The 26021-nt window shown below is 56.5% G+C and overlaps 2 protein-coding genes across 4 annotated transcripts in view; one reads left to right on the top strand and one right to left on the bottom strand.

Annotated features, from left to right (window-relative positions):
- The window catches only part of MYO1C (myosin IC), a 41844-nt gene that overhangs the window by 6005 nt on the left and 9818 nt on the right, over positions 1 to 26021 (bottom strand). For 2 of the 3 annotated variants that reach the window (XM_079955450.1, XM_079955452.1), the window contains exons 2-22: positions 13211 to 13369; positions 12662 to 12777; positions 11235 to 11433; positions 10786 to 10866; positions 10086 to 10265; positions 9807 to 9905; positions 9548 to 9661; positions 8860 to 8931; positions 8558 to 8677; positions 8248 to 8333; positions 7819 to 7924; positions 7342 to 7422; positions 6563 to 6654; positions 6254 to 6348; positions 6049 to 6095; positions 5845 to 5925; positions 1904 to 2009; positions 1469 to 1586; positions 1078 to 1191; positions 916 to 992; positions 695 to 763 (exon numbers count right to left, since the gene is read on the bottom strand). In XM_079955450.1, coding sequence (XP_079811576.1) covers positions 695 to 763; positions 916 to 992; positions 1078 to 1191; positions 1469 to 1586; positions 1904 to 2009; positions 5845 to 5925; positions 6049 to 6095; positions 6254 to 6348; positions 6563 to 6654; positions 7342 to 7422; positions 7819 to 7924; positions 8248 to 8333; positions 8558 to 8677; positions 8860 to 8931; positions 9548 to 9661; positions 9807 to 9905; positions 10086 to 10265; positions 10786 to 10866; positions 11235 to 11433; positions 12662 to 12777; positions 13211 to 13369 — 2212 coding nt within the window. Of the gene's footprint in view, positions 1 to 694; positions 764 to 915; positions 993 to 1077; positions 1192 to 1468; positions 1587 to 1903; positions 2010 to 5844; positions 5926 to 6048; positions 6096 to 6253; positions 6349 to 6562; positions 6655 to 7341; positions 7423 to 7818; positions 7925 to 8247; positions 8334 to 8557; positions 8678 to 8859; positions 8932 to 9547; positions 9662 to 9806; positions 9906 to 10085; positions 10266 to 10785; positions 10867 to 11234; positions 11434 to 12661; positions 12778 to 13210; positions 13370 to 17333; positions 17601 to 26021 lie in introns of those variants that run through there. The other variant, XM_079955451.1, reaches the window with a different exon arrangement.
- On the top strand, positions 15382 to 25987 carry LOC307204235 (uncharacterized protein). Its single transcript, XM_079955832.1, has 2 exons — positions 15382 to 16599; positions 22267 to 25987. Exons 1-2 carry the CDS (start codon positions 16365 to 16367, stop codon positions 23025 to 23027), a joined length of 996 nt encoding a protein of 331 aa, XP_079811958.1. The 5' UTR covers positions 15382 to 16364; the 3' UTR covers positions 23028 to 25987.

Below are 26021 nucleotides of genomic sequence, written 5' to 3'. Positions count from 1 at the left end.
GCAAGGGTTTGGCTGGTTCTGGCCAAAGGGAGGGCAGACAAACTCCCCAAGAGCAAGGGCTCTTCAGTGGGAGAAGAGGCTGCCTCAGGAGGTGGCCAGGGGGGTCCTTGCCAGAGATGCAGGAGGCTACCCAACACTCTCTCTCTCTCGCTCTCTGGGCATTTTGCGATTCCCAACCTTCCCTCCTGAAATGTTGCTGGCCGGCCTTTGCTGGACCCGCAAGGTAGGTATCTGGGCTTCCTGAGGTGAATGAGGTGAATGAGGTGAATCCCCGCTCCCTGGCAGAAGCGGTGAATCCCCGCTCCCAGATGCAGAAGCCAATGGTGCTAGGCATGGACTCTTCAACACAGGCCAGTCATGGGCGGCAAAGCAGTGGGTGTGCCACCCTGTCCCTCCCTGGCAGCTGCCTGCCTGCCTCTTGTGGCAAGAGCTGCCCTGAGGAAAGGCGCAGAAGCAGCCCCCACTGCCTGCCCCACCTGCAAATGGCTGCTGGAGCAAGCAGAGCACAGGGCCCAGAAACGCCCCTGGGAGGGAGGCCCTTGCCCTGCCCACCCCCCTGCTGGCCTCAGGGGCTGCTTGGAGCGCCAGCCCTGCTGCTTAACTGGTGCCACCTTGAGCATGACTGCTCCTGCGATGGACGGGGAGGGAGGGTCTGTCCCTAGAGGAGAAGCAAAGAGCCGTCGCTGCTTCTTACCTGACAGCTTCATCTGCCGAAACTTCTTCCGCCGGTAGTAGCCTCTCCAGCCGGCCTGGAGCTTTGTGGCTGAAGCCAGGGAGGGAAGAGGCACATTGAGCACAGAGATGCCCCCCCCCCCGGTGGCCTCAAAGGTTGCTGGGGCCCAGGGCCCACCTTTCTTGACCCCCGGAGGGCCCCAGGCATTCCCTGCCCCCAGACTCCCCGATGGACAAACTCACCCAGACTCTGTTTCCGGATCTCCAGGCTGTCTTCTGTCGCAAAGAGAGTCTTGGGGAAACGAATAAATATTTTTGTCCTGGAAAGGAAATTATCCATAAGAGAGAGAGAACGTTTATCCCCCACCCCCATCTGGGGCAGCACCCCAAGACTCAGCCGCCTACCTGCCCATCTTGAACTCCTCCTGCTTGTAGCCAAGGTGTTTCACAAGCACAGCCACGCCGTCGTGGGGCCTCCCGTCCCAGGTGGGCCACGTTTCAGGACACAGAGACTTGTACCTGGCCATGGAAGGGATGGTAGCCTGGTCACATGACCAAGGGAGCGCCAGGCAGAGCCCCAAAGCCCCCAGAAGCTGTATGAGGATCTTGCTGCCCTTCTCCTCTGAGGGGGCTGGAGCTGCCACAGCCCAGCAAGCAGCCACAACACCCCCCCTCCCTTGGCGCAACATTGCAGGCAGAGCAACCACTCTTCATTTCGCCCCCAGGAGACACCTGCTCCCTCCAAATCCATTCCTGCACTGTAATGTTCCTGCACAGGCTTTGCACGCACACCTACCTCTGGAGGAAGACTTCGTATTTTCGCCGATAAGCAAAGCCAGCCCGACGCACTCTCAGGTTCTCCATCAGGCCCAAGTACTTCACCTGATGCCGGATCAAAACTTCATCAAAACGGCCTAGAAAATGATCAGAAGGAAGGAGAGTGACAAGTAAAAAAGGGCAGCCGGGCCAACGCCCTGCCCAGCGCCTGGCTTGCCCTCTTGGTGCCTATGGATCTATTCTTCCACAGCAGACAGTGCCCCCCCCCTTCAAGAACAGGGCAGTGCAAGCCAGGCAGCATCAGAGGAGGCCTAGGCGGCAGCCAGAACTTGTAAGTTGGGAGTTTTTGAGAAACGTCAGGGATGAGAAACCTGGAAAGAGGGGAATCCAGCCAAGGCTCAGAATCCCCCCAGGACCCCCACACCAGCACTCCCCGCCCTCTGCTCAGACCCACCCGCCTGCTTGGCGTCGTTGGGCTTGATGCAGCGGATGTAGGAGGGGTCCTTGGACATCAGGATTTCCATGAGCTTCGCAAGGCTGTTCTTGAACTGTGTCACTGCCTGCAAGGGAGGAGAAGAGAGGAATGGAGTGTGACGAAATCTGATAAGATCTTTATTGGCACTGGCTGGCTAATTACTTTATGGCCCCAATTAGCCCCAGTGGTCCGGCACGCTTCCCAGCCAAGCCGCGCAGACCTTCTTCTGTCCGGTTTCGCCTTGCAGAGTAAAAACACAGCGGATCAAAACTATTGCAGTCTGCTTCAGATCCAAACACACCAAGCACTGTGTATGTCCAAATTCATCAGTTCTTTATTGCAGCAAATATTTACAGCTCAGCATTTCCCAAATTCTCCTGGACTGCTAGCATTCATGGCGTCCGTCTCTCTCAGAGACACAGAGAGAACAACAAGTAGAGCTCCTCCCTCCTTCTAAAACGTCAGAATGGGAGGCACAACTCAGAACACAATTAACCCAGTAAGTTCTGAATCCCAACACCCCCTCTTGCCGAGCATTCTGACAAGACCTGTGGATGTACCTTTGCAGACCTCTGTGAGATCAATCCCTTCCCCAATGCCTTGCGCCCTCTCCTGGCGTTCCTGTCAGGCATCTGTGGAACATCCTCACAACTCTCAGATTCGCACTGTGCGAAACTTACCCACGCACCTGTGGCCTGATACCTTTCAGGTGGAATTCCCTTCGTTGTGCGACTGGACCGCCTGGGCACAAACTCAGGCACTTCCTCTGACTCACTGTGGTCAGCAGGTGTGTCCTTTGCATCCTGGGATTCCCCCTCTGACTTAACGCGTCTTCGAACCCTCTGCATTACCCTCACAGGAGAACTAGGCTCACTCTTGGGCTCCCTTTTTACAACTTGCGGAGATGCCCCATCCTGCTCCTGACTTTGGTCAGTGAGCTGATCGTCATCAGCAGACTCAGCCCCTGGCTCTCCTTCCTCCTCATCAGAACCTTCCTGCTCTGAATCAGAAAGACATTCTGAAAGAATATCGCGTCTGGCAGGGGTCTTTGACCTTTCCTCCTGCTTACAGAACTCAGCGTGTTTACTGATCAGCAGCTTACTCTGATCACCTGACGGGTACACAAACCTCCATGCACGAGCCGTTGGCTCATACCCACAGAAGATCATTTTCTGGAACTTGGGTTCACCTGGCCCTCGCAAAGCTTCAGGCACCGGCAGCGAGGCCGTTGATCCGAACGCACGGAGGAAGTGTACCTGAGGCTTCCTCCCGTGAAGCATGAAAAACGGTGTGTCTCCTACCACTGAATTGTAGGACCGATTCCAGGTGAAGCTCACATATTTAACTGCCTCCATCCAAAACCTTGAAGGTAACCCAGAATCTGACAGCATCACCTGTGCAGCCTTAACCAGAGCCTCACTTCTTAGCTCTGCCACCCCCCTCTGTTGAGGAGAAGTCACTGTGTGACTTATCCCTTTCTTGTGAAAGAACTTCTGCAAAGCAGACCCAGTAAACTGTGAACCTCTGTCACTAGCAATTTCCCTGACTCTGGTGGAGAACCTTAGTTCCACCTCCTCAATCCAACGACTAATCAGCTGTGCTGCATCTTCCTTGGATTTGAGACCATGTGTCCAGGTGTTCTGCGAAAAATCATCCTGCAGTGTCAGCAGAAACCTGGCCCCTCCCAAACTTGGTTCCTTCATGGGACCCAACAGATCTATGTGCACAAGATCAAAAGGTTTTGTGGTTACCCTCTCCACCCTGGGGTAACTGCACCCTCTTACCTTTGCCTGTCTGCAAGCCTGACAATCTAGGACTCTTGCACATTCCTCAATTCTACAGCCTTTGGAAACCTCAGGTAGCACCTGTAGTTCTTCAAGACAAGCATGTGCTGTCTTCTTATGCCACGCACAAGAACATGAAACATGAGTGGGAACTGTAGCACGCAGGGCTTGTGCTTTCTCAACCTTCCCCTCACCCTCCAGAGACGTTTTAAGAATGAAGAGATCATTCTGTCCCTTTGCAACGCTGACCAGTTGCTTCCCTCCTTTGGATATTGTACAAACATCGTGTTCAAAGCAAACCTTAAACCCCTTTTTCAACAAATAAGGCACAGATAAAATACAGTGTTGCACTCCTGGCACAATGCAAACTTCCATCTGCTCCTGCAAAACAGAAAACAATACATTTGCAATGTTATTCACATTTTTCTTTTCCCCACTTGCAAACTGAACAGTTTTCCCAGCCGGAATTGCCTTGCAATTCCACATCTCGACTGCAGGGGTCTCTGGGATCAGGTTGCAGTTCGCTGCTGAGTCGATTAGAAAGCGAAAATCAGTGTGTCTCTCAGAGCTGTTCTCAAACAACGCCATACTGGCAACAAATGTATCGCTGCCCCCTCTCTCTGGGCTTCTGCAGCAGTTCTGTCTGGTTGTCTTGGCAACCAACTCCCCCTTGCTCAGGACCTTGGCAGCTTCCGTAGAAGTAGCCTCCTCCGTTGCCTTGGAGACCGGCCTGGCCTCTGCGTTCCCACGCGACTCTTTAGGCCTTATCTTCACTTTGTCCAGGTGGCCGACCTTGAAGCGTCTAGCTCGCCTCAGCCTTCCAGACTTTGGCTGACGACGACAATCCCCAGTGGAAAAATACTGCCCAGGGCTCCTTTCAGCTGGCCTGGCCCCCCTTCTTCCGGAAGAGCACTCTGTGCCAGCCCTGCCCTCGCTGAAACTGCGTTTCACTTCAGCACTCACAGTGGAAAACTTTTGAAACTTGCCTTTGGAATTCTCAGCCCCCCCGACTTGCACCTCAGGGACTGGGGCTACAGCCATTTCTAGGCTCTTCGTGACTCCTCCAGGGCCCTGGCATCCTGCTGAAGTTTCACACAAACTTCTCAGCACCTCCCAGGCAGCCCTTGCTGACTTTACGCCCTCCAAACTGGGCAAGAATGATGCATGTACGCATGCCTTTAGCATAGCAAGCTCTCTTTGCATTCTCTGCTGGCTTTCTTCAGGCAACGCAGCCTCAAAGCCTGTAATGTCTGTCAGGGGAAGTGGCTCTTTCTGGCTTACATCCCAAAGCCCAGTAACCAGAAACCAACCCCTTACTCTTCTGGACCAGGTTGCCCAACTTCTTAAAGTGAGCTTTTCAAGCGGAACGTCCTCAAGGACCTGGCTGTCCGCCATTCTCTCCTCTTTCCCGGGGCCCCAGCTGTACTCACGTATCACCAGTCAGCTCTCCGGCACCCGATTTCTCAGCTGCTTTCTCAGCTCTCTGCCTCAGCAACTCTTGCCTCTCTGCAGCAGGCAAAACACAGAACGCAGACCTCCGCTCCGTCTAGCGTCCTCCCAGCTCTTCAAAGCTGACTTCAAAACTTCAAAGCTCACCGGCAGACTCTCAGCAACAGTTTTATTAGCGGTAATTAGGTCCCCCATAACCTGTGACGAAATCTGATAAGATCTTTATTGGTACTGGCTGGCTAATTACTTTATGGCCCCAATTAGCCCCAGTGGTCCGGCACGCTTCCCAGCCAAGCCGCGCAGACCTTCTTCTGTCCGGTTTCGCCTTGCAGAGTAAAAACACAGCGGATCAAAACTATTGCAGTCTGCTTCAGATCCAAACACACCAAGCACTGTGTATGTCCAAATTCATCAGTTCTTTATTGCAGCAAATATTTACAGCTCAGCATTTCCCAAATTCTCCTGGACTGCTAGCATTCATGGCGTCCGTCTCTCTCAGAGACACAGAGAGAACAACAAGTAGAGCTCCTCCCTCCTTCTAAAACGTCAGAATGGGAGGCACAACTCAGAACACAATTAACCCAGTAAGTTCTGAATCCCAACATGGAGCAGAGGAAAGGATCACGGCCACCTGGCCTTGCAGCAGAGCCACCACCCACCACCCTCCCACCCTCTTTGGGCTCTTACTGTCTCTGGCCTCTTCTTGTCCGTCAGCTCCGCCCGGTCAAAGCACTGGTTGACAATGGGGTTCTCCGAGTTGCACATGGCCTGTGGGGGCAGTGAGAGGGAGTCACACTGGGGCAAAGTGGGCCTGGCTTAGCCCCAGGAGCCCTTTGCACGGACAGGCACCTTCCTGCCCAGGGCACAGGCCCACTTCCAGCCGGGACTCACCTCTTTGAGGTTCCTGAAAAGGAGGTCGTTGTTCTTGTCCAGGAAACCTGGGGAAGGAAGCACAAAACCAGTAGCATAAAAGACCCTGCCAGGTGGAGCTGAAGAGAGGGTTTGCTCCTGAAACAGCGTCTGTATGGGAAGGGGGGCACAGGCACAGACGCCCCCCGCTGCCCAGCACTGCTGCCTGGAGACAACTGCCATCTACCTGCCACGTTGTAGGTGACGTCCCCTGCGTAGTGCTGCAGGCGGAACTCCTCTCGGCCCAAGGACTTCCGGGTCTTGGCATCTGCCAGCTTGTGTCTGTGGAGAGGGAAACCCCATAAATGGGCAGAAGATGGGAGGGAGGGAGCCAGAACCAGTGGCTCAGGGGACAAGGCTGGGCTGGAGGGGATTGGGTCCCTGTAGCAGGAGCAGATTGGCTGCTTCTGTTCTCAAAGAAGGTGCAGAGACCAAAGTGGAGCCTCCAGTCCTGGGCTGAAGATGGAGAGGCTCCTCTGCCCCCAAGGTGACTCACGTGAGGAAGTGGGGGTGGTTCTTTATTGTCTCCTCCAGTTTCACCAGGAAGGTCGTGTCGGTGGCGTCTCCAGGCCGCAGGCACTCCTCATCCTGCAGGGAGGAAATGGAAGGGCTTGGGGGTCTAGCAGGCAACACCACCCTCCTCCCCCCCCCCCACGACCATCCCTGGAGCCTTTCAGAGCAGATGGAAGCCTCCAGAGGATCGGGCGGGGGCTGGCAGGTGTCCCCAGGAGGCTGCCCGCTGACCAACTTGGCTAATGGGCCCAAAGGGGGGAGCAGAGCAGTGGGGGTGGGGGCCCAGGAGGGCATTTCCTGTGCTGTGGGGCTCCCTCCCAACAGAGGTGCCTCTCTTGTTAAGCTGCAGACAGACAATGTATGTTTTCAGAGCCTTCCCTATTCCTTCGACCGTAAATTGTTTCCACCAATTAAAATCTTGCCTTTTTGCAGCCCTGGGACCTTTGGGGAAGGACGGGACAGAAATGCTATTCCACCCCCCACCACCAACAGCAATAATAATAATAATAATATTTTTATTTATACCTCAACCATCTGGCTAGGTTTCCCCAGCCACCCTGGGCAGCTCACAGCATATATAAAAACATACTAAAACATCAAACGTTAAAAACTTCCCTTCAGATGTCTTCTAAAAGTCAGATCGTTTTTATTTCCTTAACATCTGAAGGGAGGGTGTTCCACAGGGAGGGAGCCACTACCGAGAAGGCCCTCTGCCCACCATCTTCTCACACCCTTTTCTTCAAAACGTCCTTGAGGACTTACCAAGACTGAAATGATGCCTTTGAATTTCTCTTCCACTAAGTCACAGATGATCTTGTTGTTGAAGTACTGGACAGGTTCCCACTGCAAAAAGGAAGCGAGAGAGTCTGAGTGAAATAGGCCCCGTTCAGGAGGAGAGGAGCATGGGGGAGCAGCTGGAGGCACCAGCCGGCTGGGATCCCCCCCTTTGGCCTTAGGGGGCACAAGGGGAAACCCCTCATTGCCAAGAGTCAGGCACTAAGGCCTCAACTCCTTGCCCTTCAAAGGAGAAGTGATGGCTGCCACGTTCTTAGGCACCTCTCATTCAACAGAAACGTGGCCAGTAATCCAAAGGGCAAGGGCTCAGCAGAGGCCAGCTGGCCAAAGGGCTGACTCTATTTTCAGCTGGACTAAGTAAGTCGGCCTCCTCAGATGTAAATGGCAGCCCCTCCCTCGCTGGGAGAGCAGAGGAGCCCCCCCATCACCACTGCCTGCTCTTACCGCAATTCCCTCAGCCTCGTATTCCTCCTGCTCCGATTTCAGCGTGAGCTCGATGAAGAGCTGCTGCAACTTTTCATTGCAGTAATTGATGCAAAACTGCTCAAAGCTGCAAAGGAGGGAAGGCAGAAAAGAGCGCTTGGCCCCAGCAGAGACTCTGACCCCCCTCCCCCTACAAGCAACCACTTTCACTGAAGGGGGGGGCACAGTCATGGGTGGCAGAGTGAGACCCACCTCCCTGCTGGTGCTGGGTCTTCTCATGGCCATGCTGGCCTGCAGCAACCAGGGATGCCGAGTTTCAGGGGCACAGCACAAGGTCAGAGACAAACCCTGGTGGAGAGCAGCCTGAGGCCAGGCCTGTGCCAGGCAGCCCCTTGGAAGACAGGCAGCCCCTCCTCTTCCTCCACCTGGGCAGGAGTCAGGAAAACCCACCTGTTGTGCTGGAAAACCTCGAAGCCGTAAATGTCGAGCAGCCCCAGGACGGAGGCGCTGCTTCTCCAGCCCAGGCGCTCCGTCTCCTGCCAAAAGACACAGGGGAGTGAGACCCCCCCTGGGGACGGCACCCTCCCCTTGCCCCCTGCCCTGCCTGCCTGGAAAACGGGGACTTTGCTCCTGTCCCAGCAAAGCCACCCGTGCAGAAGGAGGCCTGCTCCTTGCGGCCCCCTTTTCCGAAGCCAGGCCTCCTCCACGGAGGGTGCCGCCCAGAACCCAGCGGCCGTCATGGGGAGAACAGGCTGCTGACCTTGTAGGCGAGGGACTTGTTGATCTTGCCCACGAGCCACGAGAAGGTGCGCCCGTAGATGGCTTTGGCGAGGGCGTCCCGTGCGTAAGCCGCCTGCTCCAGGTTGAGGGGGCTGACCAGCTGCAAGGAAGGAGCTGCCGTCAGCCTCTCTCCGGCCAGCGGACTCGGGAGGGAGGGCAAGCAGGTAACCCAAACCACCTCCCATGGATATGGCCACAGTGACCATCACCAGGAAACACCCCTGGGTTGGCCTGGCCGCCTCCCCCCACCCTCCGCAGCAGTCAGCCGGCCAACCCTCTTACCTCTTCCCCCTTGGCAATGATCTTCTTGTGGGTCAGAGCCTCTCGAAGCGAAGACCCTTCAACCCCCAGGAGCTGCAAGGCAGAAAAAGGAGAGCCACGGCTGAAGAGCCACAGCCAGAGGGCGGAGGAAGAGGCTCCTTCTCAGCCCTGAGAGGAGGAGGACGGCAGAGACCCAAAGTGGAGGAGGAGGGATGGGTGCAGTGCAGCCAGGAGAGAAGAGAAGGTGCCACCTGCCCCACCTCTGCTTAGCATCAGAGAAAGGGTGTCATTATTTCTCCTCACTTTAGAAGAGAATGGAAGTCTGGGGGTGGTTTGGCCTCTTCTCTTCCAGCAGCTGTGACTAATCCTCACCCCCAATATATACTGAAGGCCTTATTCATACTTTTCAAGTACTCCAAAGTCATTTCCTCTAGCATTCCGTCTTCTGACTCCAAGAGCTGTGGCCTGCCTTCGTATTCACTGGACGTTGAGTCCCCCAATGTTACTTGGCCATCTTTCAGATTCATTCCTTTCTTTGATCCCTTCTAGAATATAACCCTTTCTCTAGACTTTATGACACACACGTCCCCCCTAAAAAACAGCCTCCAAGTGATGCAGCTCAGGCCCATTTCCGAAGGTACCTGGGGGCCTTTCGCTCCTCTCCACACCCTGCGCCCACTGCCCCCTCCCTGCCAGCTCTGCTACTCACCCTGGCCAGGTACTTGATCTGGTTCTCTGTGGTCACTTGTGCGCTGCCCTCTTCGTCGGCAGCAAACTGCACGTTGCCCAAGTGCAGGACACTGGCCACAATGCTCAGGAGGTCCTGGGAAGGGAAGAGGGGAGGGCCAGGGAGGGTCACTAGCAGAAGAACACCACAGAAGGGGACGCAGGACCAGCCCCCTCCCTCCCTCCCAAACACAGGGAGGCAGCAGCAGCAGCAGCCGCAGGAGCAAAAGGGGCCTCTTTACCTCCACTTCGTTGTCGCTGAAGTTAATGACGGACAGGGCCCTGCGCACGCCCTTCCAGTCGCTCTTGTCGTTGATGGAGCTGACTTTTGCACACTGGCCCTGGCAAGAGAGATGGGGAACGTGGGGAGGAGACCCTCAGCAGAAGAGTGGGGGGATGCATTGGCTGCCCCCAAAATGGACAGGAAGCAGGCAGGCAGGCCGTCCTCAGCTACCACTCATCCCCACTGCAGGCCACAGAAAAGCTTCTGCTGGGGGGGGGGGGTGTGTGCAGCGCTTTACCTTCACCAGGTACTGGTACTGGTGGGGGCTCTTCTCCAGGCCCAGCCTCCGCAGCAGGTCCTCCTCGCCCCCTTCCAGCAGCTGGTAGAAGATGTGGAAGTTCCTCTCGCCGTGGTTCTGGTGCACCACCCGTGACTTCTCAAGGAGGTAGTTCAGGATGTGGCCCCCAATGGGAGCCCCCTAAGGCAAAGAAGGCAGCAGCTGTGGCTGGCGAGGGCAGAAAGGGAGCCAGCTGCTCAGGACCCCTTTGCAGAGGGGCAGAGGGAGTCCACAGCCAAGCAAGAAGGCTGCTGCCAGAGCTCTCAGGGTTTCCCCACCAAGCACCGGCAGACCGTCCACCAGGGGTCAGCCCTGCATGCAGAGCCGCCTTGGAGCGCCCTGCACTGGAGCTCTGTCCTCCTCCTCCTCATCTCAGTAACCGGGCCGGTCTTTCCTCTCCAAAGAGCTCAGAAGAGCTCACGTGCATTTTCCACAGGGGACATGATGAAAAGCTTTGGGGGCTGGGGGAAACCTGGCTCCACATGAGGACAGAGAGAGGGGCTCCCCCTACTCCACAGCTCAGAAGATGGGGGTTTTCAGTGGCCCAGTGTGCGCATTGCAATGCAGAAGGGTCCAGTTTCAGCCGCCAACGTCACCAGGCGAGGCGGGGAGAGCAGGACGGACCAGGAGGCTAACTCGGTTTGCCCTCCTACGGACTCACCTTATAATCAAACTGGACATCCATGTATTTCCCAAAGCGGCTGGAGTTGTCATTGCGAAGGGTCTTGGCATTTCCAAACGCCTGTAGAGGAAGAAGAGGACAACAACTGATCTCCAGACGTGGGGAAAGGACTCTGGCTCAGGCCCAACCCCTCGGACTGCAGGCCTTGCCTGGCTTGACTTTCTAGCCTGGTCCCTAGCTGGCCTCGACTTGGACTCAAGTGCTGACCACTGCAGGGCCTCTCCTGCCTCCACACAGGCATCCTGGGCCAGGGGCTGGCATATGGGCTCCCTTGGTTGTTGGCACCCAGCAGGGCAAACCAGGCCACAAAGATGGGGCAGGTCCACTGGGGAGGAGCGGCTGTGCTGTGTCCACCTCTCTTCCAGGCCCAAAAGCCACATAGGAAAAGGAGCAGCCGGCACCTTCTGAACTGGGCCTGGTGCTCTTACCTCCAGGACTGGGTTGGACTGCAGGAGCCGGTCCTTGATGGTCTCCACCTGCTCGCTGGCTGGGCAGGTGACAGCATAGTACTGCAGCACCTTCTTGGTGGCTTCCGTCTTGCCAGCCCCGCTTTCCCCCGAGATGAGGATGCACTGGTCCTTCCTCTCCGTGCGCAGAGAGCGGTAGGCATTGTCTGCAATGGCGTAGCTGAGGAGGAGGAGAGAAGCAAAGGGCCACAGTCGTCACCACCCGGCCAGCGCCACCACCCGGCGCTCCCAGGGCCTGCAGGGGGTGGGGGAAGGAGGCCTGCCAAGAGGGCACCTGTGCCAGAGTTTTGCTTCTACGTCTTCTCTCTTCACCTGCCTGTGCCTTAAAGAGCTTCTGCTGAGGCTCTTTCTCCAGGCACCTCCCTCCTTTATTTCCAAAATATCTACCATAAACCCAGTATGCATTGCCATTAAAACAAAATTTAAAACGAGTGTAAAAGCTGGTTAAAACAGGGACTGAGACTGATATCGGGTCGGATCCCATCTGGCCAGGGAAAGGCTGTGGCAGCATCTGATTCCCGTGATGCGGCCGCGAGGGGCTGCTTGGCTGTGGTGCCCCAGCTGGGGAAGGACGCCCCCAAAGAGCCTTGCCCAGGGCCCACAGGGCAAATGTTTGGGCACTCAGGGAGGCACTTTCCACTGCTAGAAATCCTCATCGACGTTTCAAGGATTTTGTCTGCTGGGTCATAATTGAGAATTTGTACCTTTTTGCCGTATGCTGCCCTGGGTGGTATATGGAGAGCAAACTATTTTAATAAATAATAATAATAAATTTGATAGGGTTTGGGAGAGACTAAATCCCGATTTTAGCATTCTTTTCCACTCCCTCCCTTCTTTGCTTTCCCTCGTCTCAAGGAGGCTGAAGCTCAAGTGGGAAGTTGGGAGGCAGCCTGTCCATCTAAAAGACAGCGCCCCGCCCACTCAGCATTTCCATTGGGCCAAATCCCAGGGAACATGGGTAGGGGGGCAGAATGTGACCTGGGATATCCCCTCCTCCCCTCTCTTCCTCCCTCCCATCTCCCAAAGCAAAGGCACTCCCTAGATTTTGTACACACACGCCCTGCAAGCCGTGCGGCCGGGTGTTTCGCGCACGCAGGGCTTTTTTGTCTTACGAGCCCTCCAAAATTGTGCTCAGAATCAGCACTCGGTTCTCTAAATGAGGAGTGTTCACCCAGCTATGCAAACAAAGATACTGGTCTCTTAGCAACGTGGGAAATGTTGGGCAGAGGGAGCAGGAAAAATCCCACCCTCTGCCCTCTCGTGCACACACACACACACACACACACAGATTTTCCTATCCTTTGGGTGTGGCTGGCGGCCTGCGGCTCCAGAGGCCCAGGCCAAGCAAGAGGGGGAGGGGGGCTGGCTTGACCCCTGGCGTTACCCACAGGTGAGGAGAGACCTCGTAGAAGCTGACGCCCCGGTAGCGCTCCATGTGCTGCTTGGTGTAGATCTCCAGGTCCTTGTAGGGATTGACGGAGACCAGGACGGAGCTGATGTACGTCTGCAGAGCAAGGGAGGGAGGGGAGGTCAGGAGGCACAGGGAGGGGGAGAGAGCAGCCTCTGGGACACCTGGCGATCCCTCATAGTGACACTCTTCTTCTTTGCCTTGAAATCTTCCTCCAAGAAATGTTTCCTGCATCCCTCAAACAACTTTGCTTTCAGCTTAGGAGGGGAGGCTTTCTCAGGGGGGTATTACTGGATGTCATGAGAAACTTGGGGTGGGGGCAGAATGGTTTGCCTCCTTCAGTGTTTGCCTGTGGGGCTGAAGGCAGCTGCACCTCAGTCTGCCCTCCTGGACCCTCTGCTCCAGAACATGCAGTGGGACCACCCTGCTGGGGCCCAGCACCCAAACAGAGGGGCTCCCGTTGGGTAGAGCCCCACAGGGAAAGAGGAGGGTGCTGGATGAAGGGGGCTGCCCCACCCACTCCACTCACGTAGATGAGGTTCTCCTTGAACCGCTTGCGCAGATTCTCGATGAAAGCCGCTTCGCTGGTGAAGTTCTCCAGCAGGACAAAGTCCTGGACTCCCACGCGGTCGCGAGCCGTCAGGGCGCTCTCCATGGCTGCTAGCCGGACCCCGTCACTGCCGACAGGCTGCAAGGAGCAACAAGAGGGGAGGTTGAGCCAGGCGGCCAGAGGTGGACAGGGAGGGAAGCCTCGTCCTGCCTGGGCTGTCTGTCAAGGAAGGGCCAAAGGATGGAGGCCAGAGCGAGGGCTGGTGGGGCTCAGGGAGAGGCATGTCCACAACAAGGAGGGGACAGAAGTCCACACGCCCCACTCCAGCCCAGCCAACGCCCCTCAGCTGGTTCACTACCAAAGTTTTAACATCTCCTAGAGTAAATGAGTCCAGGTCTCAGAAGCCACAAACGGCAATGCAAATCAGGATCCTTCCCAGGAAAGCTGCGAGGCAGAAGGAAGCAGCTTTCCCCAACACACACACACTCCACTGGCATCCCGTCCAGGCCTCCAGGTCCTGCCCTCGGCCAGCAACACCCCGCACATGCCATGGGCGCTCACCAAATGGTGGGCCAGGTGGAAGCCCATGGGGATGAGAGACCTCTTCTGCTGGATCTGGGCCAACAAGCCCTCGACGTTCATGGCTGGCGCAAGAGGGAACACAGCGTCCCACGTCCTTCGCTTGCTGGGAGTGGAGTGGAGTGAGCCTGCCGGCCTCTCCCCAGCACTGCGCAGAGCCCCCCCCCCCCATGGAGGAAACTTTCCATGCCAACAGGAACATTTCCTCCCCTAGCAAATCCCCAGGAGGCGAGAGGGAGAAAGGAGGTGCACCTGCGCTCCTCAAGCACCCTCTTAACCTCTCCCTGCCACTTCCCTGCTCAGGCCCCGCAGGGAGCCTTTGGGGGTTGGCTACTGGGAGGGGCTCTTCCAAGGGGGGAAGACCTGGAGTTTGGGGGGCAGAGTGGGGAGAGAAAGGCGGATGCCTCAGAGACAGCTTTCCCCCCATGCCTGCAGGGGCTCCTGGCACTAGCCAGTCCCATCCCACCGGCCAAGAACTCCAGCCCCCTCAGCAAAGGGAGCCCAGAGGTCTTCCTCCCAACACTGGCTGGCCAAGGAGGGGCAAGCGGCAGCAAGAGGTCACATCCAAGCCAGACACAGAGACCTCTGAGTGAAGGACATCTCCCCGCCCTGGTCTCCCCAGGTGCCACAGGTACAGTTGGGGGACAAAGTGGTGGCTCTGTGGGGGAGGAGAGCAGTGTGATATATAACCTAGGTGCCAAATGGCACCTTGAATCTGGGTTACGGTCACCACAACGGAATGCCTGCTCGCCAGGGGGTTGGACTAGGTGACCCCCAGGATCCCTCCCAGCGCTACATTTCTACGATCCTATGATCTCAACTGCACTGCCTGATTGTACTTGCTCTTACAACACTTCACTAATCCCAGCATGCAAGGAGGAGAAACACACACACACACAGGGGAAACTATGGATTTTTAAACTGTGTTTGCCAACCTGGCGCCCAGAAATCTCCACACAATCACCATTGGACCTGCGTCAGTAGCAAAACGCACCTGGGGAATTTTGGACACTGGAGGAGAGGGCAGTGGGGGAGGTGGGAGGGGACTCACCAGAAACCAAGGGAGACAAAGCCACAGTGATGCCCACCCCATGGGAGGGCGGAAGGAGGGGGAGAAGCAGGACCCTCATGGGACCCTCAGCCCCACATAAATCCTGAAGGCTCATCCCTGGCAGGCAGCCCCCTTGGCCAGCCAGATCAGCTGATGGGCCTGTCTGGGACGAGCCAGCAATGCTCTGCACTGGCTGGCTGCCTTCCCTGGGATGAGGAGGTGGAGGCAAAGGCCCCAGGGCTAGCTGGGAGTGGGCAGCCTCCCCTTCCTCCAGGACATGTGGCTGGCATGGCTGGCCCACCTGCAGCTTGTCTGCAGACGGGACTGAACCTGCCCGTGGTCCTGAGGGTCCTGAGCCTCTGTCCACTAGAGGGAAGTGCTAGATACGGGAAGCGGAAGGCAGGCAGGGTGGTTTTTTGACTGCCTGGTGATGCAGGCAGTCAAATTCTGGTGCAATTCTGGTGCTAAACATGATGCAGACATGTTCACCGTTTACGTCTCTCCCTCTTCCTCTCCCTCTCCCTCTCCCTCTCTCTCTCTCACACACACACATTTTGTGCCAGGATCTTACATGCCTTTCTTGCATCTTGGATTGGGTAAAAGCAAATAAACGTAACATTTAAAAATAGTACCGTTAGGCGTCTTTCTGAAGCAAACAAGTGTAAATTCTGCAGTATTTATTCAAACAAGAATTATAAACATTCCCATCATCAGAGGCAGAGCTGTGAGGCCCAAAGGGCACCCAAAGACACATTGTTTTGTTGGGGTGGGGTGGAGAGATAGAAGGAAGGAAGGAAGGAAGGAAGGAAGGAAGGAAGGAAGGAAGGAAGGAGGGCCTTTTGGACACACACACCCCAGGTTTCCCTTTCCAAAGTAGAAGGAACTTGGGGATATAGAGAAGAAGTTCAGGCTGCTGCAGCCTCAGGAATTTCCTTCCCTGCTTCTGCTGGACCACAAGCAGTGATGCTGGGCAGAGGAGAGCTTGCCTGCTCCCCAACAGCGACCCCCTTCAACACCACATAGAAAGGGGTCCTGCTTTCCACCAACCCCAGGGGCAATTTTATCCAGAGGCAGAATTGACAACAGAGATGGAGGAGGCTGAGCCTCTCCCCATACTCCAGAAGACCCTCACCCCCTTCAGAGGATAGGCTGGCTAGCTCCACTGCTCCAGTCAAACCATTCGCTGGCCTTTTGAAATCTCTACAGGGTCCCTCCCTCACCCAGACAGATGCAGGCACCCCCTCCTCAGCTGCCAGGAGTTTCACGGGGCGTGGCAATGGCACCATAGTCCCCAGGGGGTCCCTGCCCTGGCTGGCAAAGAGGCCCCACGTCACTCTTGCCTGGCTGGGGCAGCCTGGCATCCAGGCCAGGTGTCAAGAGGGCAGGTGGGCAGCCAGGGAGCCCTCCCAAGGTTCCTGGGCCACCCTGCTCCCTCCCTCCCTCCCTGCTTGTTGCTCAGGCCGCCCACTAAGCAAAGCTCCCCTTCCGACTGCAAGACTGAGCATGTCTCACGAGGCGACTTCCTCCTGGTGCGCAAGCCCAGGCCGAGACTCGCAAAGAGGAAAGGCAGCAAGAGCAAGGTTTCTCCAGGCCAGCTTCCCCATTGACTCGCAAGCGCTTCTGCTTCCAACATCCCTTGTCTTGCTGCCCTGCCCCTCGGGCTGGGACTTAGGAGGGGGGCTGTGGGTGTCGCTCAGCTGGTCCCCTGCCTGGCTCAGCCCCCCAAAGGCACCTGAAGGTAAGAGGCCCCAGGGCCCCCAGAGGGTCTCCTCCAACACCCTTCGGAAGGCTTTTTCGACTGTTTAATGGATTCACAACACACACACCCCCCACTTGCAACACACACAGAGCAAGGAGACAGGGCAACCCAGAACCGTCCCGGGGGCTGCAGCTGAACAAATGGCTCAGCCCTGTTTGTAAGGGAAGGGCTAGCTTCCACCGAGGTAGGCTGTGTCTGGGGAGACTCAGGGGCCGGGCGGCCCTGACTTGGCTCCTGTGATAAGGGAAGCTGAAGGAGGAACATTGCCTGAGACAGATTCCATGGCCCAGGATAGAGAGGGGGGGGTCACCTGAGGATGATGAAGGCTCCCCCTCCACACCAGTTCACCCAGGAGGGGCCCTTGAGGCACATCAGGCCTAGCTTTCCTGGGTCACTGCAGGACTGGGGGGGGGGGGGACGGGATGACACCAGAGCCTCACTGCTTGTGGGCTCCCCTCCCCATGTCCTGATCTGGCCAAGAAATAGGCTCCCTCCCCACACCAGAACCAGGAGCCCCACAGAGAAAACCTCCTGAGCTTTGTGGCCACATTGACACCCCCCACACACACACACTCCTCCCAAGTCCAGGCCTGCCCCTGCAGGACAGGGCCATAGGGAGGGGCATCAGCTGTAGGCCAGGATCAACCCCCAGGAGACCCACGGAGGAATTTCCTGCCCCTCCTCACCCCCTCCCCACTGCAGAAGAGCCTTACCACGGCCCTGAACTTCATGGCTGCTCCTCGCCAGAGTCACGGGCCTCGCTTCTCAAAGCAGGGATGCAAAGGATGTTGCCGCTACTCTCTGCCGCCTCTCTCCTCCCGGCAGCATCGCCCTGGGCCCTCCAGAAGGCCTTCCCTCATCACCAGCAGCAGGAGCCACCGCCGCAGGAGCCCCCCTCCTGGCTCCACGGTGAGCAATGGGCAGCAGAGGCAGGCGGGCAGGCGAGTGGGCACACCCTAAATCACAAGCTGCAGCAAAAGCCTCTGCCGGCTGCCTTGGATGAATAGTTCCCTCTCAGCAGGCAAGAGGGAGAGAAAAGGAATCCAAGTGGCTGGGAAAGTTGGGCCCGAGCCCAGCACTCCTCATAAAAAGCCACAAGGAGGGGGGAGGGAGGATGGCGGGCCCAGCTTGGCTCCCAGAGGAGGACGGCAATGGGAAGATGCCCAGCCAAGGTAGCCCAGGAGGGAGGAGCAGGCGGCCATTGGGCCACAGCCATGGGGCAGTGTGAGAAACGCAAATATATAAGCTAGGGGCTAATGGCACCTTGTATTCTGGGCACCCAGAAATCTCCACATAGTCGCAAACTGACCCGCAGCAGGAGCAAAAGGTGCCTGGCACATTTCGAAGACTTCTGTGAGGCAACTCACCGAAAGGCAACAATTGAGCCTTTGCCGCCTTCTTCCCCCAAAGTCCACAATGTCCTACATCTTGGCCCTCTGGGCAACAACACCCTGTGAGCATCACACACTCACAAAGTACAAGAGGCTGGGGGAGATCTGGGGCCCACCCTGCCAACAGGAATTTGCATGGGGGCTTCCAGATGGGGGGCTGTGCTGGCTCTTCTGCTGCACCGTCACACAGCCCAACCTCCTCTGGATCTCCACGTGGCCGAGCCTCTGGGAAACAGTGGGGGGGGGGGCAAGGGCGGCAAAGGCAACTGAGGGGGTCTTCTTCAGCAGTCTCTTCTTTGCCCGGGGGGGGGGGGAGGACGGGGGAGGACAGCTGCATGGCTCCCCTTGGCAGTGGTCGGATCCTGGCCTTCCTGGCCAGACTTGCTCCACTCACAGTTGATAAGCACCTGTTTCCCAGCAGGCCTGGAAGGGGCCAGGTGGAATCTCTCCCTGGGCTGGGCGAGGCTCTGCCAGCTGCGCCACCAGCCAAGCATCTCTTGTTGCAGGCCACAAAGGGCAGGATTCAGAAGGGGCAGAAGGGCCTTGGGATCCTCGTCTGTCTGTCTGTCTGTCTGTCTGTCTGTCTGTCTGTCCCGACGCAGGACTGCCACGCTCACACCTGAGAGATCAATCGGTCAACTGGTTGCCCGTCCCCCCACTGCTTTGCCAGGATAAGCCCTTTGTATCCTAACCCCACAGCTGCCTGAGAAATGGAGGCCACAAGGGAAGGGAGGGGGGCACCCTTAGGTGGGGCGGGGCAGCCTCCCATGTGGCCAAAGGCAGCCAGGCAGCCCCCGGGAGGGTGAGCAGGAGCCCCTCAGTCACCCTGGGCCTCCCTCCCAGGCACAGGCAGCGAGTGGAGGCAGAGTGTCTCTCCGCAGGGAGCTTTGGGAGGAGAAGCGCCCCAAACAGGCCAGTCGAAGGGGTTTGCTGGCTCTCAGCTGCCCAGTTCCCTGAGGCCTGTGGGTAGGCAGCCCCGCTTCCATATACAACAGAGGAGCACAGCATCTGGTGCCAAAAGGCCCTCAGGGTGAGGAAGACCGGGGACAGGCGGATGGTGGGGTCCAGAGCCAACGCAGAACAAAATGTCACACTGGTGCCCCCTGCACCGGGCCCTGCTTTGTTGTTTGTTGTTGTGCCTTGATCCCCCTCGCCACCCCCTGCAGCCAGGCAGACCCCCGGCTCAGCCCAGTCACCTGCGGAGCTTCTCCCTCTCCTGCCAGATGTGGCACTGAGGAGAAAGAGCTGGATTCTGCTCAGCCAAAGCCTCTCCTCCTCCCAGCAGCCAGACCGTCATCTTCCTTTTAAGGAGAAAATATGTTTTCACGGGGAAAGTTCAGTGTCCAGAGCCTGCGGTTGCTGGAATCCTCCCCTGCTGGAAATGCCTCCTCCCTCAAGAGGCTCAGGAGAGCGGAAAGGCTCTGGGGTCCCCTCCTGCGCCCCCCCTGCCCCACTTGATGCGTTGGGCTGATCCAGGCCCTGGTCCTGAGCCGCAGCAATGGGGCAAGAAGGCCCTGCAGATGGGGCCTCCCCAAGCTTGAGAAGGCTCTGCTCCTCTGCCCAAAGTCAAAAAGCAAGTCTGCTACCTGGCTGCTCTGTGGAGGCTGCTGCAAAGGACGTAAGGTGGGGAGGACGGGCAGGGCCTGCCCCCTCCATCCAGGGTCCCCTCGGGGACACCAGATAGGAAGTGAGAGAAGTGCCACTTGCAGCCCTCCATTTTTCAACGGAGGAAACAGGATTTCCTCTGGATGACTCCCCCAGCACAATCCCAGGGAAAAGCTTCTAAGAATAGGAAATGACTCTATAAGGGCAGATTTGCACTGGGTGCCTGGCAGTTTGGGAGGGGAACTGAGGAGAGCAGCAGAGCAGCTTTGCTGCTGCAACACAAACACACACACACAGAGAGAGGCAGGATCTGTCCAGGAGGGAGGAACTGGCCACTTTTCAGCAGCCTCTTCGCTTTGCACAGATTCAAGGGCACTGAGGCGGCTGCGGCTCTCTTTTCCTCCCGCTCAGCAATGCTTTTGTCTAGGACTAAGCACCTTGCTCTCACCCCCTGCAAAGCCACGATGCTTCCTGACATCTTTCCCTTGGGCCTCTTCCACACCTGCTCCACATGCCAGAGGTCCCCAATGGCAGAGCCAGCCCTCCCTCTCCACCACACACACACACACATCCCACTCCCAGCAAAAGTTGAAAGAGGACGCCTCTCCCACAGAGCACTGGGGCCAGGGAAGTCCTCCTGGGGGCCCAGGAGACTGTCAGGGCAGAGGAGGAGGACCAGTTGCCCCCCAACAACAGGTCACCCTTTTCCCTGACAGGGACTCAGTACCTGCAACCCTGTACAAAAGAGCAGCCCCAGCTGCTGCTGCTGCTGCTGCTGCTCAGAGCCAGTCTGCGAGAACTAATTAATTGGAAGGGAAAAAGCCCTCGCCCAAACCCGTCCTGGGGGGGCCCTGACAATGAACAGAGAGCGCTGATCAGGCGTCCCTCGTGGCTCCTGGCAGGTTGGCACAACGTCCCAGCTCTGAGCCCAGGCGCTGAGCACGCCGCCTGCCCTGTTGATGCCTGACGCCCAGCCCCAGGAGGAGGTTAATGGCTTGTTTGTTCAGCTCCAGGCACAGGCCTCTCCCCACACAGAGGGGGGCGGCATGGTCATGCCACCCCCAGCCTCACGCCCAGGGAGGGGCGCCCCAGGAAGGCTCGTGCTTCTCTGGCTACTTGCTGCAAGGAACGACGATGAGGTCCAGATCCTGCTGCTCCAAGGGGCTCCCCGGAGCCATTGTGGGCTCCTGGAGGAGCAGAGGCAGGCGGGCAGCTGGGAGGCAGCTGGGGGATGCCACTGACAGACCAGGGCCAATTATTGATTTGCTGCCGATTCCCACACAAGACCCCTGGGAATTAAGGGAACGGGAAAGCCTGTGGAGGCAGCAGGGAGGTGGCAAAACGCAGCAGCTGCTCCTACTCCCCTTCCTGTGGCCCCCGAGGACCTCCTTCCCCAAGAGCAGCCATGGGGAGAAGGGGCTCTACTGGGGGCTGGGTGGGACCAGGGGGCCAAAATAAGCCACCCTTCAAATTGCCTGATCGCCAGGTCATTTCCAGGCCCCATTCAAGGGGTTTGCATGGCGTTTGAAGCAGAGAAAGACTTGGGCCTTAAATATCTGAGAGGCCACCTCCAGCCCCCCTGACCCTCTTGGGGAGGAGTAAGATCAGGGGAGGGGGGGCCTTCTTGGTAACTCCACTGCCCTTGGATGTTGGGGGGGCCTGGAAAAAGGCATCTGTCCTGCACGCAGAAGGCACCAGGTTCTGCCCCCAGAGGCATCTCCAGGGAGGGCTGGGAGAGGGAGTCCTGCCTGAAGCACTAGTGACAGCGTCACGGCTACCAGTCAGTGCAGGTAATACTGAGCTGGGTGGCCCGCTTCCCTTGCTCCCTCCCCGCAGAGGTGCAGATATCTGGCGCCTTCGTAGCACAGTGTGCTGAAGATGCACCTCTTCACCCAGGCCTTGAACACTCGAGATGCGTATTTTTAGAACCCGGCCTATTCTTGCGATTGTAATTTGTTTTAATCTGTTTTTAATCTTGTGTTTTAAATTCTTGTAGCCCACCCTGGGACCTCAGAAGAACACAAGAGCCAGCTGGATGCCCCCATGGGAAGCCCACAAAGAGGCCCTGAGAGCAAGAGCCCGCCCCTGCCAAGGTTTCTAGCCCACAGGACTCAGGCAAAGCACTGCTGCCTCCCTCTGTGGAGGAAGAGGACAGCCACCCATAGCCTTTACCCCCTTGTATTCCTCTAATCCTCCTTTAGGGCTGTTTGTCTAATCCTCTTTTAAAGAGCAGGTAATAATAAAGTGAATAAACAATAAGCTACAGAAATGTTCATCCCATAGGGAACAGTCAGGGGAGCCAAGGATAACGCCCCCAACCTCGCCCAGCAGGTGGGTGTGGAAAACGCACCTTGAAACAGCCCAGATCCTTCCCTCCTCCCCTTTGCCTTTTCCGGTAAGCAAACATGGATGGCTCACCTAGGCCCCCCTGGCTCTTGCTGCTGCTTCTCTGAGGAGACAGCACCTTTGCACGCCCTGAGGTTTGGAGGAGTTCCCCTCTCTCTGTCTCTCTCTCTCCACAACCTGTGACTGCTCAGCACCTGCCCGTGAAGCGAGGCCTGCCGCCAGAGCTCTCCAAATTCCTCTTCCTCAGAAGGCTCCACTTAGTGGTGCTGCTGGCCAAACACTCGTGACTCATTCTTTATTGCAGGATCCCAGCCAAGGCACACGGAGCAGAACAAACACGTCTCTGGGGACCAGAGTGCCAAGGCAGTGCCCCACCCAGACAAGGGCAGGCGAGGTTCGCCCTGCCGTCTTGTGAACTCTGAAATGCTGAAACGTCCTCAGAACAAGCACCACCAAGTCCTGCAGGGGCTTACTCAACCTGGCTCGGTGGGAAGCGTCTGCTTGCCGTGCAAAAGGTCCAGGCCCAGTGGCGTCCCAGGCAGGGCGGCTAGCAACCTGGAGAGCCACCAGGCGGCCAGCCAGAGGGACCAAAGGTCTGACCAAGGCAGCTTCCTGTCCTCAGCAGCTGGGGTGTGGCTGCAGTTCTGCTCCACCATGCCAGCCTCTTTCCATCATCATTCCTTTCAGATTGTGAGTCTGCTTGACTTTAAGTCCCAGATGAAGAACCAAGCTGAGCTGTTCGGCTGCCTTGCTGCCAGCCCTGTCTGGCCAAATAAAACCAGGTCCCCTTCTGATTCTGCTTGTGTGTCCCCCCATCTCGCATTACACAAAATGCAGAAACCAAAATTATCTCAGTCAACCATCACACGTCCCCTGCTAAATCAGGGATGGGAAATCGGCAGACTGTCAGATGTTGCTGGACTCCAACTCACATCACGGCCAAAGATGATGGGAACTGTAATCCAACCAGCATTCAAAACTTGCCAGGCGCTGGGCGCATTTTGCCCCTGGCTACTGGCCACTTGCAATGAAGTGAAGATGCCTGGGCGCCAGGTTGACACCTGACGTCTTCTCCATCTGGAGGTGCCTGCCTGGGGATCCTTGGGTCTGGACTGTTTTCACATACAAGCAACGCAACCTGTTAAGATTCTATCTGTGATATTTTACCTGCACAATCAGAATGAACTTCAGGAACCAAAAAGTCATATTGAAAAATATGACTTTCAAGGCGTCTGGTGCCCAAATGGCAACTAGGCATTTAGTTTTGGTGACTTTAACCCTGGTTTAAAGAGCCATTTGGAGCCTAGCGTATATATCTGAGTTTCTAACAGAGTCCAGCGTTATCCGGAGGACCACTCAGGCAGTGTTCAAAATTCCCCAGGCGCAAGGCGCATTTCGTGCCTGGCGCAGGTCCAACTGCAAACAAGTGAAGATGCCTTGTTGCCAGGTTTCATGGCTGACATTGCCACCATCTGGCTGGCGTGCAGCAGTTTTCTGTTCCTGCATGCTCACGCATCAAAAGACATTGCTGCATGCCAACCAGCCTGCCAATCTGTGGCGATGTCGTGTTGCTATAATAAACTTCATTGGGGGAAAAGGCAACTGGACAGTGCATTGTGGTGACTGTAACCAGGGTTTGAAATTAGCAGAGTGCCAGGCGCATTTTGCGCCTAAAGATTCTCCATTTGAGAGCACCTCAAAAAGTCTAGGTGCCGTTTTTGCACCTGGATGACACTCCAGGATTCCTGAAATGTAGGTGCTTTGAAGCCTTGAAGCAGGTGTTAAGAATAGACAATACGTTAAGGAGTTTAACAATAGAGTAGAGTGTTTTGAAAACTCAAGTATGGTACCAATATTTATATCGCCAACACCAAATTAAACATGCATTAACAGTGTTGCTGACTCCCCCAGTGGTGACTAGACATTCTGTTTTAACACCCACAACCCAGGTCTCAGAAACCATTTGGCTCCTAGCTTTCGTATCCCAGTTTCTCACACTGACCGTAACCTAGATTCAAGGTGCCATTTGGCGATAAGCTTATCTACCTGAGTTTCTAATACTGCACCCCGACACCACAGATCTGCTTTACACCCACAATATATACACACATGAAAGGCTCAGGGAGCTATAGACACTTCTGATCCCAGAGGCTGGACCCACAATTGCAACAGCCACCTGCACCTTTGCTGCTGTCCTTACAGAGGCGCTGGGGAGTGGGGGAATCCTGCAGCGCCTTCTCCAGGAAGCGTTATGGGGCAAGGCAGGGGGAGCCCTGCCTGGGCTGCAGACTGAGATGGCAGCTCTGCTTCCAGCCTGTCATGGCAAGCCCCCCCTCCACACAAGTCAGGCCCATGGAATGAATGGAATGCAGTTTGTGTCGAGATCTGGCGAGGGTGGGAAAGAGGGAGAGAGCTGACTTCAGTCCTACTTTCCACAGTGGGGAGGAGTGGCAATGCCAGCGTGTGGAGAATCTTGCTGAAATTCCTCTCTTGCACGGGACCCAAGTGGGGGAGAGGGAAGCAGAGGAGAGGAGCAAGGGAGGGAAGAAAGAAAGAAAGAGCGCAGGGCCCTCCGCAACAATGCTGGCAATGAGAGGAGAGCAGGAAGCAGCACCCAGGGACAAAATGTCAGGAGGGAGGCTTTCGTGCTCCCAGAGCCCTGAGTGCCTGGAACAAGACGCAGCTGCTGGTTCTTCCTGCCATCCCCACATGCAGGGAGAAGGGCCTGGGTGGGGAAAGCTGGAAACCTCCTTTGTCCAAGGAAGAGCACAGGAACCCACCAGCCTCACAAGTCCCAAGCCCTGAATCCCTACAATTCAAACTTCAAGGCAGTAAGTGGGACCCAATTCCCAGGGCTGCGCTGAGTTGCAGGCCTGGAAAAGGCTGGGATTTGGAATGTTTTATGTGCTGTATGTAAATGATTTCTATTCTTAGCAGCCTTTCCCCTCAAGAACCTTCTTTCTCTCTCAGCAGAAGAATCTCCCTTGCCAAATATAAAAGTGTCTCAAGTGCTCTTGTTCCAGAGGACTTCAGCCCCCCACCCAGAAATTTCCCATGCCCCCTTCAGCTGCCACTCCCAGCAAACAACCCACAGATGTGGGTCCAAGCCCCACCCCAGAGGGCAGATGGCCCTTCTCTCTCTGACATGCCGCATTCTCATCCCACAAGTGGGGGGAGAGGGGGGCAAGGCCAGCCAGGGACAGGCGACTTCCTAAGGAGCCACTCAAGCCAGCTGGAGGGTTTGCTCTTGACAGAGCACACACAGGGATCCCAGCAACCTTCCTGAGCATAATGATGGCGATGGTGAGGGAAAAGACACATTCAGGCACCTTCAGTTTGCAGCATATTCATGCTTATCGCCTGGAGTAAACAATGTCTTGTTTTGCTTCTCAAAGGCACCAGAGGATAAGAAGAGAAGGAGAGTCTGCTGGGCCAGGCAACAGCCCACCTAGTCCAACAAACTGCTCTCATAGGGGGCCAACCAGATGCCCATTGTGGGAAGCCCGCAAGCAGGATCCAAGCACAAAACCCTCTCCCCTCCCGCAATTTCTAGCAACTGGTATTCAGAAGCATCACTGCCTCTGACCGTGGAGGAAGAACACAGCCCTCCTGGCTAGTGGACATTGATAGCCTCCTTCTCCTCCCCCATGCATCTGTCCAAGCCTCTTTTAAAGCCGCCCACATTGGTGGCTACCCCTGCCTCCTGCAGGAGCGAGTTCCACAGGTTAAACATGCGGCTTGTGAAGGACTTTCTTTTGTCTTCCCCAATTCACTGGATGTCCACAAGTCCTTGTACCACGGGGGAGAAAATCCTCTTTTGCCAATATGCAAAACTCCCCATCATGTCCTGCCTCACTCACTTACCTAAACCAAAAAGGCCCCCCAAAGTTGTAACCTGCCCTGATAGAGGAGTCTCTCCACACACACCCTGTTCACTTTGCTGCCCCCCTCTCCTTTTAAAATCACTATTCATTGTTATTACCTGCAGTCCTGCACCGCAGTTTGAGCCCACAGCATTTCACAACAAAACAGTTTTGGAGACCCCAGTGAGAGGCTAGC

This window comes from Podarcis cretensis, assembly GCF_951804945.1.
Source record: "Podarcis cretensis genome assembly, chromosome: 15".
Classification (NCBI taxonomy): Eukaryota; Metazoa; Chordata; class Lepidosauria; order Squamata; family Lacertidae; genus Podarcis; species Podarcis cretensis.
Note: the sequence above shows the minus strand (reverse complement) of the source record. Positions and strands in the feature narration are given on the sequence as shown.